We start from the raw sequence: 12,370 nt of genomic DNA on the forward strand, positions 1-12,370 counted from the left end.
TGTGTGGGACCCCTCCCCCATCTCCAAGCCCCCTCCCAATGTTCATAACACCCTCCCCACCCCCAATATCAGAGCCTCCGTTCCTGGGTCTGAGTCCTCACCCCTCATCCCCCATCTCCTTTCCTGGGGGCTGGTCTCCACTTGTTGACTCTGAACTGCACTCCGTGTTCCCCACTCCAGGGTGACTTTGGTCATGTGGGGCAACCTGGCCCCCCAGGAGAGGATGGTGAGAAGGTAAGTTTGGAAGAGAGTTAGGGGGTGGTTTGGAAGCTAGAAAGCCAGAACAGGAGGAGTAGAGCATTCAGGAACCTGGGGGAGGGGTGAAGGTCTGCACTGGAGAGTCAGGAGACCCCAGGGGGGCTCAAAGAGACAGGCTGAGAATTGTGGGGTTAGGACTAGAGTTAAGAGGTTAAACCCAGGATTGCAGGTCCAGGATTGGGGTCAGGGGCCTGAATCAAATCACATATACGCAGTTGGCTGGATCCTGCCACACACTCTGACTCTGAGATTCCCTGGAAGGGGCTGCCGATATGAGAGAAGGTGATTCTCTGAGGGTTATACCTCCCCCCTCCCCAAGTCATATGCTTTCCCACAGGGAGCAGAGGGACCTCCGGGGCCCACCGGCCAGGCTGGGGAGCCGGTGAGTATCAGGGACCCCTGGGCCCCTTGCCTGGCACAGGGGAGGGAGTCAGGACTCATAGAACTTCAGAGCAGTGATGCTGGAATAACGTTCCTACCTCCTTGCAGGGCCCCCGAGGACTGATTGGCCCTAGAGGATCCCCTGGCCCCTTGGGACGCCCGGTGAGAATGTTGCTGTCTCTCTACATCCTGCTTGTCTTTTTCTCACCTTTATCTCCTCTGCATGTCCATTTCTGTTGCCTGGATTCTCTGTCCACTCACCTTTTCACCTGTGCCTCTCAGTGTCTCAAACGCAGGCTCCTGTACGTGGGGCTGCCCTGGTCTCACACCCTCTCCTCCCCCAGGGTGTAGCTGGAAGTGACGGTGCTCCAGGTGCCAAAGGAAATGTGGTATGTGTTCTGATCCCTGATGCGTTCTGACACTCTGACCCTAGGACCACCCATATCCTTGTCCACTCCCATGATCCCCCATTTCAACTTCCCTGACACCTCAACACCATAATCCCTTGCAGCTTCACAGAACCCTCACTTTCTCCCCAGGGTCCTCCAGGAGAACCAGGCCCCCCAGGACAGCAGGGAAATCCCGGGTCCCAGGTTTGAGCTATCTTTCCTGACAGAGGGGGCGGGTTGTCGTGGTACTCAGCTGAGGTCATAGACCACTCCTGGCTTCCCCAGCCTCTGTACTTGCTGCTGCTTTCTCATGCTTTCCTTCTCCCCTTTTAAAAAAATATTTCCAGGGAATCCCCGGCCCCCAGGGACCCATCGGCACTCCTGGGGAGAAGGTGAGTGACGACTCTCCCTCCCTTCCCTCTCCTCCCCCAACATCTTTTCCCTTCAACTCTGCCTGCAGGAAAATCTTCCCACCAGGGCCCCTTTTGTAAGCCCTGGATAATGACAAATTGCAGCATTCCCTAAATAAGCTCAGAGTTACCAAATGTCATTGCTGGGGAGGGGTTGATGGCCAGAAACAGAACTGCACCAAGGCTAGATCAGATGGGGATATTGTCAGGAGAGAGGGGAACCCTCAGAAGCCAATCATAGAAAAATATTACCAAGGCTCAGGGGCCAGGAAATCCATTTGTCTCGGGTCTTGTGGTGTCATCTTTCTTCCTCTGCACATCTGTTTCCATCTCCCATGAAAAACAGGCTTCTTTCTATTTCCATCTTAGTCTGTTCTTACCCCAACTTCTGTTTCTACACACCCTTGTGCTGCTGTCACTATTTCAGTCCCCAGTTCCTTATGACCTTACAGTTTCTTTATCCAAATCCATCTGGTCATAGTTTCTATGAGGCAAGATATCCGTTACCTCAAAATTTCAGGAGAGGATCTGATTGGCTTATCTGGGCCAAGTGCCCGCCTCTGGACTTGTCAATGGTTTGCAGGACATAGGGGGTCACCTCAGGCCTGCCTAGGCCCACACCCACACCTCTTCAGGTGGAGCTGTGGGTTGGAGGTGCTTCTAAAGGAAGAGGTGTGGCTGGGGATCCCCCAACCCCAGCATGTCTCTCACACTGTTTTTACATCCCTTGTCTCAGCCCTCCCAGAAGCAGAGGATTTCTGAGGCACAGAGAGGAGAGAGAGCTTGTCCAGGGTCACACAGCAAGTTTGGAAGAGCTGAGGATAGGTTTCCTGGCCAGTAGGATCTGTTTTTTCTCTAACCTTGAGGTAGCTGTATGTCTGAGTAGGGACGTTCCTGGTGGAATGCCAGGCTCTGAGACCCTCTGTCTTCTACTACTCATCTTCTTTCAGGGTCCCCCTGGGAACCCAGGAATTCCAGGCCTCCCAGGATCTGATGGCCCTCCGGTGAGAACTAGATTCTGGGAGAAGGAGGAAGGAGAAGCGGGGAGGCTTGGGAATTTGGTTGGCATATCAGGTCTCGGACAACTTAGAATGTTTATCTCCTAGGGTCACCCAGGTCGTGAGGGCGCAACAGGAGAGAAAGGGGCCCAGGTAAGTGACCTGGAGATGGGCTGATTTGGGGATGAGGGTTGGCAGGCAGGGCCAGGAGTCAGGGGCTATTAATGAGAAGAGAGGTGAGGGCACTGGGAACATGGAGGGGGGAGAACAGGATGGCACTCATCTTATGTCCATCTCAGGGTCCAGCAGGGTCGGCAGGCCCTCCGGGCTATCCTGGACCTCGGGGTGTGAAGGTAAGTGATACTTGGGGCCAGCAGATAGAGTTTTTTTTTTTTTTTTTTTTGGCCGTGCTGCGCGACTTGTGGGACCTTAGTTCCCCGACCAGCCATCAAATCCAGGCCCTCGGCAGTGAAAGTGCGGAGCCCTAACCACTGGACTGCCAGGGAATTCCCTGCGGATAGGGTTGATTCACCAGCGTTGACCTCTGGAAGCCAGCTCTATCAGAAACTTCTGTGTGTGTGATGAGAGGAATCAGTCTGCCAGGCAAGGTGTGGTAGAAGTGACAATATATAGCTACTCTGGAGCTGAAAAGCCAAAGCGTAACAGTCGAGCATGGCTGTCACCTTGTAGTTGAGAACAGGTAAACCCATTAGAGGCTGAACCCATTTCACTGTGAGCACACACGTCACATCCAGGTCCAGGTCAGCACACTGTAATCAAGCAGAGGGTTGTTTGAAAGCTCAAGCCCAGAGCCATACAATCTGCAAGTCCAGAAATGCTAAGACAAGCTGAGAGCTGTACTGAATAGAGATTCACTGTTGACCAAGTGCAGGGACATTGGAATTCACATCTGTATGGTAGCTGCCCAGTTACATTGTAGCCAAGTACAGGTATCTATCACCTGTAGTCTAAAAACAGAGTTTGATGGTAGCCAAGAGCTGGCTCCTCCTATTTTTGCATTATAGACAAGCTTAGTTACACTATAACCAGGGAGGTGGTTCTATTGTAGCTGGCCACAAAATCCTGTGGGTGTCCAAACTCAGAGTTCCATTGTAGCCAGGCATGGTTTTCTATATATAGTCAAAGGCTATGTTGTCGCTGAGTCTAGTTACGTGGTAGCCATGGCCAGAGAACAATTGTAGCCAAGCTCAGTTACATTGTGGCCAATGAATTGCCCTGTGGCTAGAGACAGTCATGCTACTGTCAAAACACACAGTTAGGGCTTCCCTGGTGGCGCAGTGGTTGAGAGTCCGCCTGCCGATGCAGGGGACGCGGGTTCGTGCCCCGGTCCGGGAGGATCCCACATGCGGCGGAGCGGCTGGGCCCGTGAGCCGTGGCCGCTGAGCCTGGGCGTCCGGAGCCTGTGCTCCGCAACGGGAGAGGCCACAACGGTGAGAGGCCCGCGTACCCCAAAAAAACAAAAAAAACCAAAAACAAAAAAACCACAGAGTTATATTGTATCCAAGTATAATTTTGTCGTAGTCACTGAGTTCGGTTAATATCGTGTCTCCCTGTGGCTGGAAACAGTCATGCTATTGTGAAAACACAGTTGTATTGTATCCAAGTACAATTTCATTTTAGTGGCTGAGCTCAGTAACACTGTAGCCAAGTGCAGCTTTTCTTGTGGCCCAAGCCCAGAATTTGGCTTGGGCAGCATCTGGGCTTGCACTGAGCAGTCTTGCTGTAGCCAAGCACAGACTCCCCTTGTTGCCAAGCACAGAGTTGCATTGTAGCCAGCACAATGGGAAACATTCCTTTGCCTTTAGAATGCAGCCGGGGCCTGGAATGTTCATCCTCTTTCTGCTGCCAGAAGGAACTGTGGACACAGTGTCCCCGGGAGATGGGAATCAATTACTTGGAAATTTGGCCTTCCCTGCACTCCCCCACACAGATGACCTTGGGAGGCTGCCAGTGGGCAGGGGCGGGGGAGAGGCAGCCTCTTGCACACCATACTAGCAGACTTTGGGGAAAGATAATTTCCTCTGGGGCTGACCCTCACTCCCCCTTCCTCTAGTCTGACATCCGCTTGGGACTCTCCTGGCTGTTTCAGGGCAGGGGACTGAGTCCGGGGCCCGAGTCTGGGGCCCTTCTTAAGTGGGGGGAGGGGGGACCTGAGAGCTTTTATATTTTTCAGGGTACCTCTGGCAACCGGGGCCTCCAGGGGGAGAAAGGAGAGAAGGTGAGAAGGGAGGGGATTCCTTGAGGGGGGAACCCTAATAATGGGGCTCTGGCTGTGTCCCTTCCCTGAAGCCTGACATCTGATCTCTGTACTATCTTCCACCCAGGGAGAGGATGGCTTCCCAGGCTTCAAGGGTGATGTGGGGCTTAAAGGCGATTGGGTAAGATGGCCTCCAGAGGAGGGGTCTGGTGGATCTAGGGGACTTGGGAAAGAGAGGGAGGGGGTGAACTGGGGCAAAGACAGGAATGACAAAGGGACTGATGTCAGGGCTTCTCCTTTTCTATTCCAGGGGCAACCCGGACCCCCAGGTCCTCGGGGAGAGGATGGTCCTGAAGGGCAGAAGGGGCAGGTGGGGCTTGCTGGTGAGGAGGGGCCCCCAGGCTCAGCTGGGGAGAAGGTGAGTGGACCTGGTCACCCCCTCTAGTCTATACCCCAGCTTCTAGCCTGCAGGCAAGGTGTTCCCTGGCCCTTTGCCTTCTGCCCTCTGCTCTTTTATCTCCAACTTTAGGAGGCTCTCAGCTCCTTCAATTCCCCAGCTCAGCATTACAGAGCAATTCCATGCACTTTATCTTATTTTTCTCCTCATAACCACCACAGGCAACAGACGTTTTTACCCCCATTTTACAGAAAAAGAAACTGAGATTTGGAATGGTTGAATGAGTTGCCCAAGGACATACCCCTAGCAGGCAGGGGCCAGGACTTGAACCCATGTTTCCCTGAATCCCCCCCCTCCTACCCCTGCAACCATGCCCCAGCCTTCCTACCCCTCCCCCACTTACCCCCAAGTTGCAGTCTCTGACCTTTGTCCCATAATCTCTCTGCAGGGCAAGCTTGGGGTGCCGGGTCTCCCAGGTTACCCAGGACGTCCAGGCCTTAAGGTCAGAAGCTAGCAGGAGGGTGGTGGGCAAGGGCAGGGTTCAGAGACTGACTAACATCTGGGGGTCCAGGCTGTGGTCTGAGGGTGTGAGCTGTCCACCCCATGGGGCATTGAAAGTGTAAGATGTGGGCTTTGGCATCAGACAAACTTAGGCTCAAATACTCAGCCTTATCTGCTAAGTGACCTTGAGTAAGTCACACCTTACCTGCTAAATGATCTTGAACAAGTCTATTGAACCCGTTTTCTCAGTTACGAAAGGGAGATACCAGTAGTATCTACCTCATCAATTTGATTATGATAAAATTGATGATTTTGGTGATAATAAAACTGTAGGGTCCTTCTTATTTGGTATGATTGAGGTTGGTTCAAACAAGTCAGTAAGGAGGAGAATCATAAAAAATACATATTTTACATATCTTAAATTAATTATAACTTAGAATGTACTTATGTAAAACTGTACGTTTGGCTGCCAATGTTTTGATGAATGAGGCTATTGGTAAGACATGTCTTTCTGCCTAAACCACACCCATATTACATCACTGATGATTTATAGTTTTTTGTTACATAAAGTGGAGCAGAAACGCAAAGACACTTGGGAAGAAATCTGAGTACAGAATCCTTCTTGAGTTCCACACTTTTGGTATCTCGATCTAGCAGTTATCTTGCCCATGCCTAATTTGACAGTGTTTTTTTTTTAGTGACTTCCCTTTACATTGAGTCTTTTCCATTTAACCTAGATTTTACAGATATCTTTCTTTTCCTTTTCTACATTTCATCAGTTTTTGTAAGGTTTCATTAAGTCACATGACCCCAGTAGCAAGGGCAACTGACATAAATAGGTTTGGGATTAACTCAAGGTATCAAAACTAAGAGCAGAACTCAGCCTGTTGGAACAGAAATTCATGGGAGTTAGAACAAAGCCTCCTAGCCAAGACTGATCAGTGCGTCTTGGGCAACAAGCAATGAATACTTTACAGGAGGCCTGATATGTTGGCTTAGTTGAGACCAGTGTCTTATTCAGCTTGGGTTGCTAGAGTAAAAATACCTTAGACTGGGGCTTCCCTGGTGGCGCAGCGGTTGAGAGTCCGCCTGCCGATGCAGGGGACGCGGGTTCGTGCACCGGTCTGGGAAGATCCCACATGCCGTGGAGCGGCTGGGCCCGTGAGCCCTGGCCGCTGAGCCTGCACGTCTAGAGCCTGTGCTCCACGACGGGAGAGGCCACAACAGTGAGAGGCCCACGTACCGCAAAAAAAAAAAAAAAAAAAAAAAAAAACCTTAGACTGGGTGATTTAAACACAGAAATTTGTTCTGGAGACCAGAAGTCTGAGATCAGAGTGCCAGCATGGTTGGATTCTGGTGAGGGCTTTTCTCCTGGTTTGTAGATGAACATTTTCTGTCTTTGTCCTCACATAGGGGAGAGGGAGAAGGAAAGAGATAGAGAGAGAGAGATCTAGTCTCCTCTTCTTCTTATAAAGACACTAATCCCATTCACGAGGGCCCCACTCTCATGACCTACTTACTTCCCAAAGGCCCAACCTCCAAATATTATCACACTAGGGACTGAGGCTTCAGCATATGAATTTTGGGAGGACACAAACATTCAGTCCATAGCACTTACTAATAATCAGCATGAATAACAAAGACAGCTAATATTTCTTGAGCACATACTATGTGCCAAGTACCTTTAAAAAAAAACCCCACTTTCTATATATATCCCATTTAATCCTAACGAAAACCTTGTAAAGGAGGTATTGTTGGTATCCCCAGGCTACAAAGGAGACTGATGCTCAGAGGGGTCAATCCATTTGTCCAGGGCCACACAGCTAATTTAGTGATGGATCTAGGATTCAAAACACAGTGGGCGGTGAGAGGGGATATCAGAGCGTATGATGTTTTCCCTCAGGTCAAGGGACGATGGGCAGGAAAGCAAGTACTGGAGGCAGTTAATTAACAAGTATTGAGTAAGCCACCACCATGTGCCAGGCAGTAGGGAGTAAGACCAGAGCATTATGTCCTAGTCATTGAATAAGTAAACAGATGAGCAAGGTCATTTCAATACAAATATTATAGGGGAAACAAAATAGGACGTGATAAACAGAGCATGACTTGAGGATGTGGTGGTCAGGATGATGGCAGAAGGCTTCTCGAAGGAGGTGATGTCTGAATGAGATTTAAATGATGAGGGGTAGCTGGCTTTGTGGGGATCTGAGAGAAGAGCATTTTAGGCAAAGGCAGCCAGTGTAAAGGTCCTGAGGCAGGAATGTACTGCTATCTGAGTAGCATTAAAGAGGCCAGTGTGGCTGGAATGCAGTGAGCAAGGAAGGGGCTGCTCACTGGGGCTGGAGGGGCCAAAGAACTTTCTGGAATCACTGGCCTGGAAATGCCTGAAAAGATGGGGTGGCTGAATGGGGTGAGGGGCTAACGTCACCCACTCCTCACACCCACGTCTTCTCTCTCATTCTCTTTGCTCAGGGATCTATTGGTTTTCCCGGGCCCCTGGCACCATTAGGAGAAAAAGGGAAGCGGGTGAGTCGCAATCCAGGGGTCAGGGGAGAGGGAAGGGCTTGCATGAGAGGAACAGAGTGTATGGCTGTGCGTGATAGCACGTGGGGCCCTAGGTGGCTGTGTCTATGCCTGGAAGCACTTGTGTGCACACATATTGCCATGTACAATGCAGGGCACGTGTAGGTGATCCCACCTGGCATTACAGCAAATGTGCCTGCGTGTCTGTGTATGCATGTGGATCCCGTGTGCCTTTCAGTGCAGATTAGATGGGGTCTGGGTGCTGCAGCCTAGGGGCCTGTGACTGGGTGAACGAGGGCACCAGCTGCACGTACGTTGTGTGACTTTGGGCATACATGTGTGAGGGGGTATGTCGAAGTGTGTGAAAGAATAGGGAAATACACATATGTGTGTGTTTCTGCACACCTGGGGGATTGTGTATACATGCATGCGTTGTTTCGCTACGTGTGCCCTGTAGCTGTGTAAATGGACATTGTGTACACGCACATGAGGGTTTGTATACCGCTGTGTTTATCAGGACCGTGTCCTCACATGATCTATGCACATACGTGTTTACACTGGATAGACACGTGTGCAAGGGACATATTACATGACAGGCTCCGAGTGTCATCTCGAAGCCGCGGTCCCCCCCTGCATGCTGCGATGGCATGCAGTCATGTGTGCATACCATGTAGCTGCGATAAATAAGTGTCTGTGTGAGCAAATGTGCTTGTATGCGTGCTGTAGGTACAATCATAATATAATCGGGTGCCTGTGATCTTTGCGTAGTTGCACGTGTAAGCTGTACTTATTTTTTTTTACGAACCCGTGTCCCCTGCATCGGCAGGCGGACTCTCAACCACTGCGCCACCAGGGAAGCCCTAAGCTGTACTTATGCGTGCGTGTGAGTGAAAGGCTTGCAAATGAATGTGGGGCAGGCATCTTGCCAGGTCTCTGACTGGGTGCATTTGTGTGTTTGTGTCATGTATTTGCGCCATCACCCTCTTCTGCTTCCCCCTCATCTAATTTACATTCCAGGGGAAGGCTGGGCAGCCAGGCCTGGAAGGAGAGCGGGGACCACCAGTAAGAAAATGGGGGCAGGGCTGGAAGGAGGGGCTGGCTGCGAGAGGAGAAGTGGGCGGGAAGAGGGTTTGGGTTACTTCAGGTAGTCATGGTGGGGGGACCCAGAGGACTCATCCTCATCTCCTAGGCTCCCCCACCCTCTCACTTCCAATGTTTGCTTCTTTTCTATTCAGGGCTCTCGTGGAGAGAGGGGGCAACCAGGTGCCACAGGGCAACCAGGCCCCAAGGTATGGGGTGGGTGGGTGGTCAGGCCCCCCCAAGCAGGCCCTCTGCCCCGGGCTCACCAAGTCCCACCCAATACCTCCTCGTTGAGTTCGTTCTGCAGCCTGAGTCTCATTCATTCTATCCTAGGGTGATGTGGGCCAGGACGGAGCCCCTGGGTTCCCTGGAGAAAAGGTGAGTGAGTGAGTGAGTGTGTGTGTGTGTGATTCTGGGTAGGAGACAAGCCCAGAAGGTGGGGAGACATTATAATGCAGAATGCAGAAAAAGCACAGCCTCTGAAGTCAGAGAGCCGTGAGTTCATGTCTTAGCTCTGCCATTCACCTGCTGTGTGACCTTGGGTGAGTCACTTAAGCTCTCTGTGCCTCAGTTTCCAACTCTATCGAATGGGAATAACCGCAGTCCCCATCCCAAAGGGCTGCGGTGGTGAATGAAGTGACAACCTGTGCATAGAATGCTTGACCCCATGCCTGGCCTGCAGGAAGCACCCAACATGCTGTTGTCATTATGTGGGACTCAGGGGCAGGCGGGAGGGATGAGTGAATGATTTCTGCTTCCATTTCAGGGCCTCCCAGGTCTGCAAGGCCCTCCTGGGTTCTCTGGACCAAAGGGTCCCCCTGTAAGTGAGCTCACCCTGCTGGGGGGGAAGGGGGAGCCAGGCAGTGGGGGGACTCCTTGTTTGTGCCTCAACTCTCTCCCACCTTGTCCCTCAGGGCCCCCAAGGGAAAGACGGGCAACGTGGGCACCCTGGACCTAGAGGAGAATTGGTGAGAAACCCTTTGACCTCTGACCCATGACCCCATTAGGCTCTCCATTTCTTCCCCTCCATGACATCTCCATTTTTTTGTTGTTTTTGTTTTTTTTTCATGACACCTCCTTTTAATGTTTCTCCTCAGGGCTTCCAAGGTCAGACAGGCCCACCTGGACCAGCTGGTGTCGTGGGTCCTCAGGTCAGAGTGGACCCCACAGGTCTCCCTAGTTTTGCACCAGTTCGGGGATATTTGGGGGAGGGGGAGGTGATCTCAGGCAGACCCCCACCCCAGGCCACCTCCATTCAAGATGCGCCTTCTTCCTCTCCAGGGAAAGACGGGAGAAGCAGGGCCTCTGGGTGAGAGGGGGCCCCCAGGCCCCCCTGGATCTCCTGGTGAACAAGGTCTTCCAGGCCTGGAAGGCAGAGAGGGGGCCAAGGTGAGACCCTGCCCCGCGGGAGATCTCATCAAGTGACCCCAAAGGTCCCTCAACATCCCCACGGCACCTCCAGGCTGAGAATCAACACCATGGGGCAGGGGGCCCAGACTCACAGATTGAGGGGAGACGCCCTCTTCTCTGGAGTCTGACCTCCCTCTTCTGCACTCCTCCAGGGGGACCTGGGACCACTGGGACCCTTTGGGAAGGAAGGGCCACCTGGACGCAGGGGCTTCCCTGGTCCCCAAGGAGCCCCCGGGGACCCAGTGAGTATCGTTTGGAGCCCCTCCCGAATGTGCCTGGCTGGGCTGTGAAGCAGAGGAGGAAAGGGGGGCCCGGGGAGGGGCAAATGTGATAGTAAAGTAATGGCTGCAGGAGAGACAGAGCCCTGAACCTCAGTGGCCGGGAAGCGGGTGGGAACTCTGAGCCCCCCAGAGTGAAGACAGGACCCGGGGGCACCCCTGGGAGTCTCTCGACTGTGAATCATCTCCTCCTCAGGGACCTACTGGTTTGAAGGGTGACAAGGGCCCTCCCGGCCCCGTCGGGGCTAACGTAAGTGTAAACCCGTCTGCTGTGTGGCGGGCAGGGTGCAGGGGTCTCAGGGTTTCTGGGAAGCTGGGTAGTTTCCTCATCAAGTCTGCTATTTGGGGAGCCAAACAGGTCGGGGTCACGGCCAACTCTGCCGCTCACTGGCTGGGCAGTCGTGTCACTGTGCGAGCCTCCGTTTCCTTGTCTGTAAAATAGTCCCATCCCCTAGATGATCGTAAATCTCAATGAGATGATCCGTTGGGCACATACTTACCTGCTTGTCAGACATCAGCGTTTAAAAACCTTCTTTCTCCTGGAGTTTACTACGATCTAGCCAGGGAGATAAGAGATCAGCCGCGATGAATGCCACAAGGCAAAATAGCGCAGAGTAAAGGGGAGAAGGGGAGAGCCGTTGAAACAGGCAGGCCAGGGAAGGCCTCCTGAGAAGGTGACATTTGAGCTGAGACCTGAAGGCACTGAGGGAGGAGCCATGTGGGTGTCTGGGCGGAAGAGTGTGCCAGGCAGAGGGAATGGCATGTGCAAAGTCCTGAGGCTGGAGGAAGCAGTGAGGAGGGCCGTGTGGCTGGAGGGGAGTGAGCCTAGGGTGAGTGGGAGGAGATGAGAGCATAGTCGTGCAGGACCTTGTGGGCTGCCAGGAAAACCTTTTTTTCAACAAGTGGGGGTGGGAGCCCCAGAGGGATGTGGGCAGGGAGAGGAGGCACGTGCGCTGACTCAGGTGTTCACAGCGCCCTCTGGCTGCTGTCTGGGGGAATAGATTGGATGTGCTGGTAACCACCTAACTCAGGGCCTGACTGCTTGAAAACCCTCCAATAAATGAGAATTACCACTACTGCTATTATCCCTGACCCCTCACCCCTGTTTTCAGGGCTCCCCTGGGGAGCGCGGTCCTGTAGGCCCACCAGGGGGCATTGGGCTTCCTGGCCAAAGTGGAGGCCAAGGCCCTGTTGGCCCTGCAGGCGAGAAGGGGTCCCCGGTAAGTGCCTGCCCCCCATCCCCCAGGCATCCCCCAGACCCAGCCCTCTACATATCAGGAGCTCATTTCTCCCCTGGCCCCGACATACCCCTTTCCACTCCGCCCATCAGGGTGAACGCGGCCCCCCTGGTCCCACTGGCAAAGACGGGATCCCAGGGCCCCTGGGGCTTCCTGGATCCCCTGGAGCTGTGGGGCCTTCTGGCGAGGAAGGGGACAAGGTGAGAGAGAGTTCATGGAAGGGGAGGGGCTGGGGGGAGGATGGGGGTAGAGGGAGGCATGATCCTCCCTCATCCTGTTTCCTCTGCAG

General features: G+C 53.0%; 1 protein-coding gene across 1 annotated transcript in view; it reads left to right on the forward strand.

Moving 5' to 3' along the window:
- COL5A3 (collagen type V alpha 3 chain) overlaps positions 1–12,370 on the forward strand; it is a 38,565-nt gene that overhangs the window by 13,007 nt on the left and 13,188 nt on the right. The window contains exons 18-42 of the mRNA XM_024746005.1: positions 181–234; positions 596–640; positions 748–801; positions 984–1,028; positions 1,179–1,232; positions 1,376–1,420; positions 2,389–2,442; positions 2,545–2,589; positions 2,736–2,789; positions 4,631–4,675; positions 4,782–4,835; positions 4,965–5,072; positions 5,500–5,553; positions 8,025–8,078; positions 9,093–9,137; positions 9,311–9,364; positions 9,489–9,533; positions 9,922–9,975; positions 10,070–10,123; positions 10,253–10,306; positions 10,437–10,544; positions 10,718–10,807; positions 11,040–11,093; positions 11,956–12,063; positions 12,174–12,281. Of these exons, the coding sequence (XP_024601773.1) occupies positions 181–234; positions 596–640; positions 748–801; positions 984–1,028; positions 1,179–1,232; positions 1,376–1,420; positions 2,389–2,442; positions 2,545–2,589; positions 2,736–2,789; positions 4,631–4,675; positions 4,782–4,835; positions 4,965–5,072; positions 5,500–5,553; positions 8,025–8,078; positions 9,093–9,137; positions 9,311–9,364; positions 9,489–9,533; positions 9,922–9,975; positions 10,070–10,123; positions 10,253–10,306; positions 10,437–10,544; positions 10,718–10,807; positions 11,040–11,093; positions 11,956–12,063; positions 12,174–12,281 (1,539 nt within the window). The remainder of the gene's footprint in view (positions 1–180; positions 235–595; positions 641–747; positions 802–983; positions 1,029–1,178; positions 1,233–1,375; positions 1,421–2,388; positions 2,443–2,544; positions 2,590–2,735; positions 2,790–4,630; positions 4,676–4,781; positions 4,836–4,964; positions 5,073–5,499; positions 5,554–8,024; positions 8,079–9,092; positions 9,138–9,310; positions 9,365–9,488; positions 9,534–9,921; positions 9,976–10,069; positions 10,124–10,252; positions 10,307–10,436; positions 10,545–10,717; positions 10,808–11,039; positions 11,094–11,955; positions 12,064–12,173; positions 12,282–12,370) is intronic.

This window comes from Neophocaena asiaeorientalis, unplaced genomic scaffold (assembly GCF_003031525.2).
Source record: "Neophocaena asiaeorientalis asiaeorientalis breed wild unplaced genomic scaffold, Neophocaena_asiaeorientalis_V1.1 scaffold357, whole genome shotgun sequence".
NCBI lineage: Eukaryota > Metazoa > Chordata > Mammalia > Artiodactyla > Phocoenidae > Neophocaena > Neophocaena asiaeorientalis.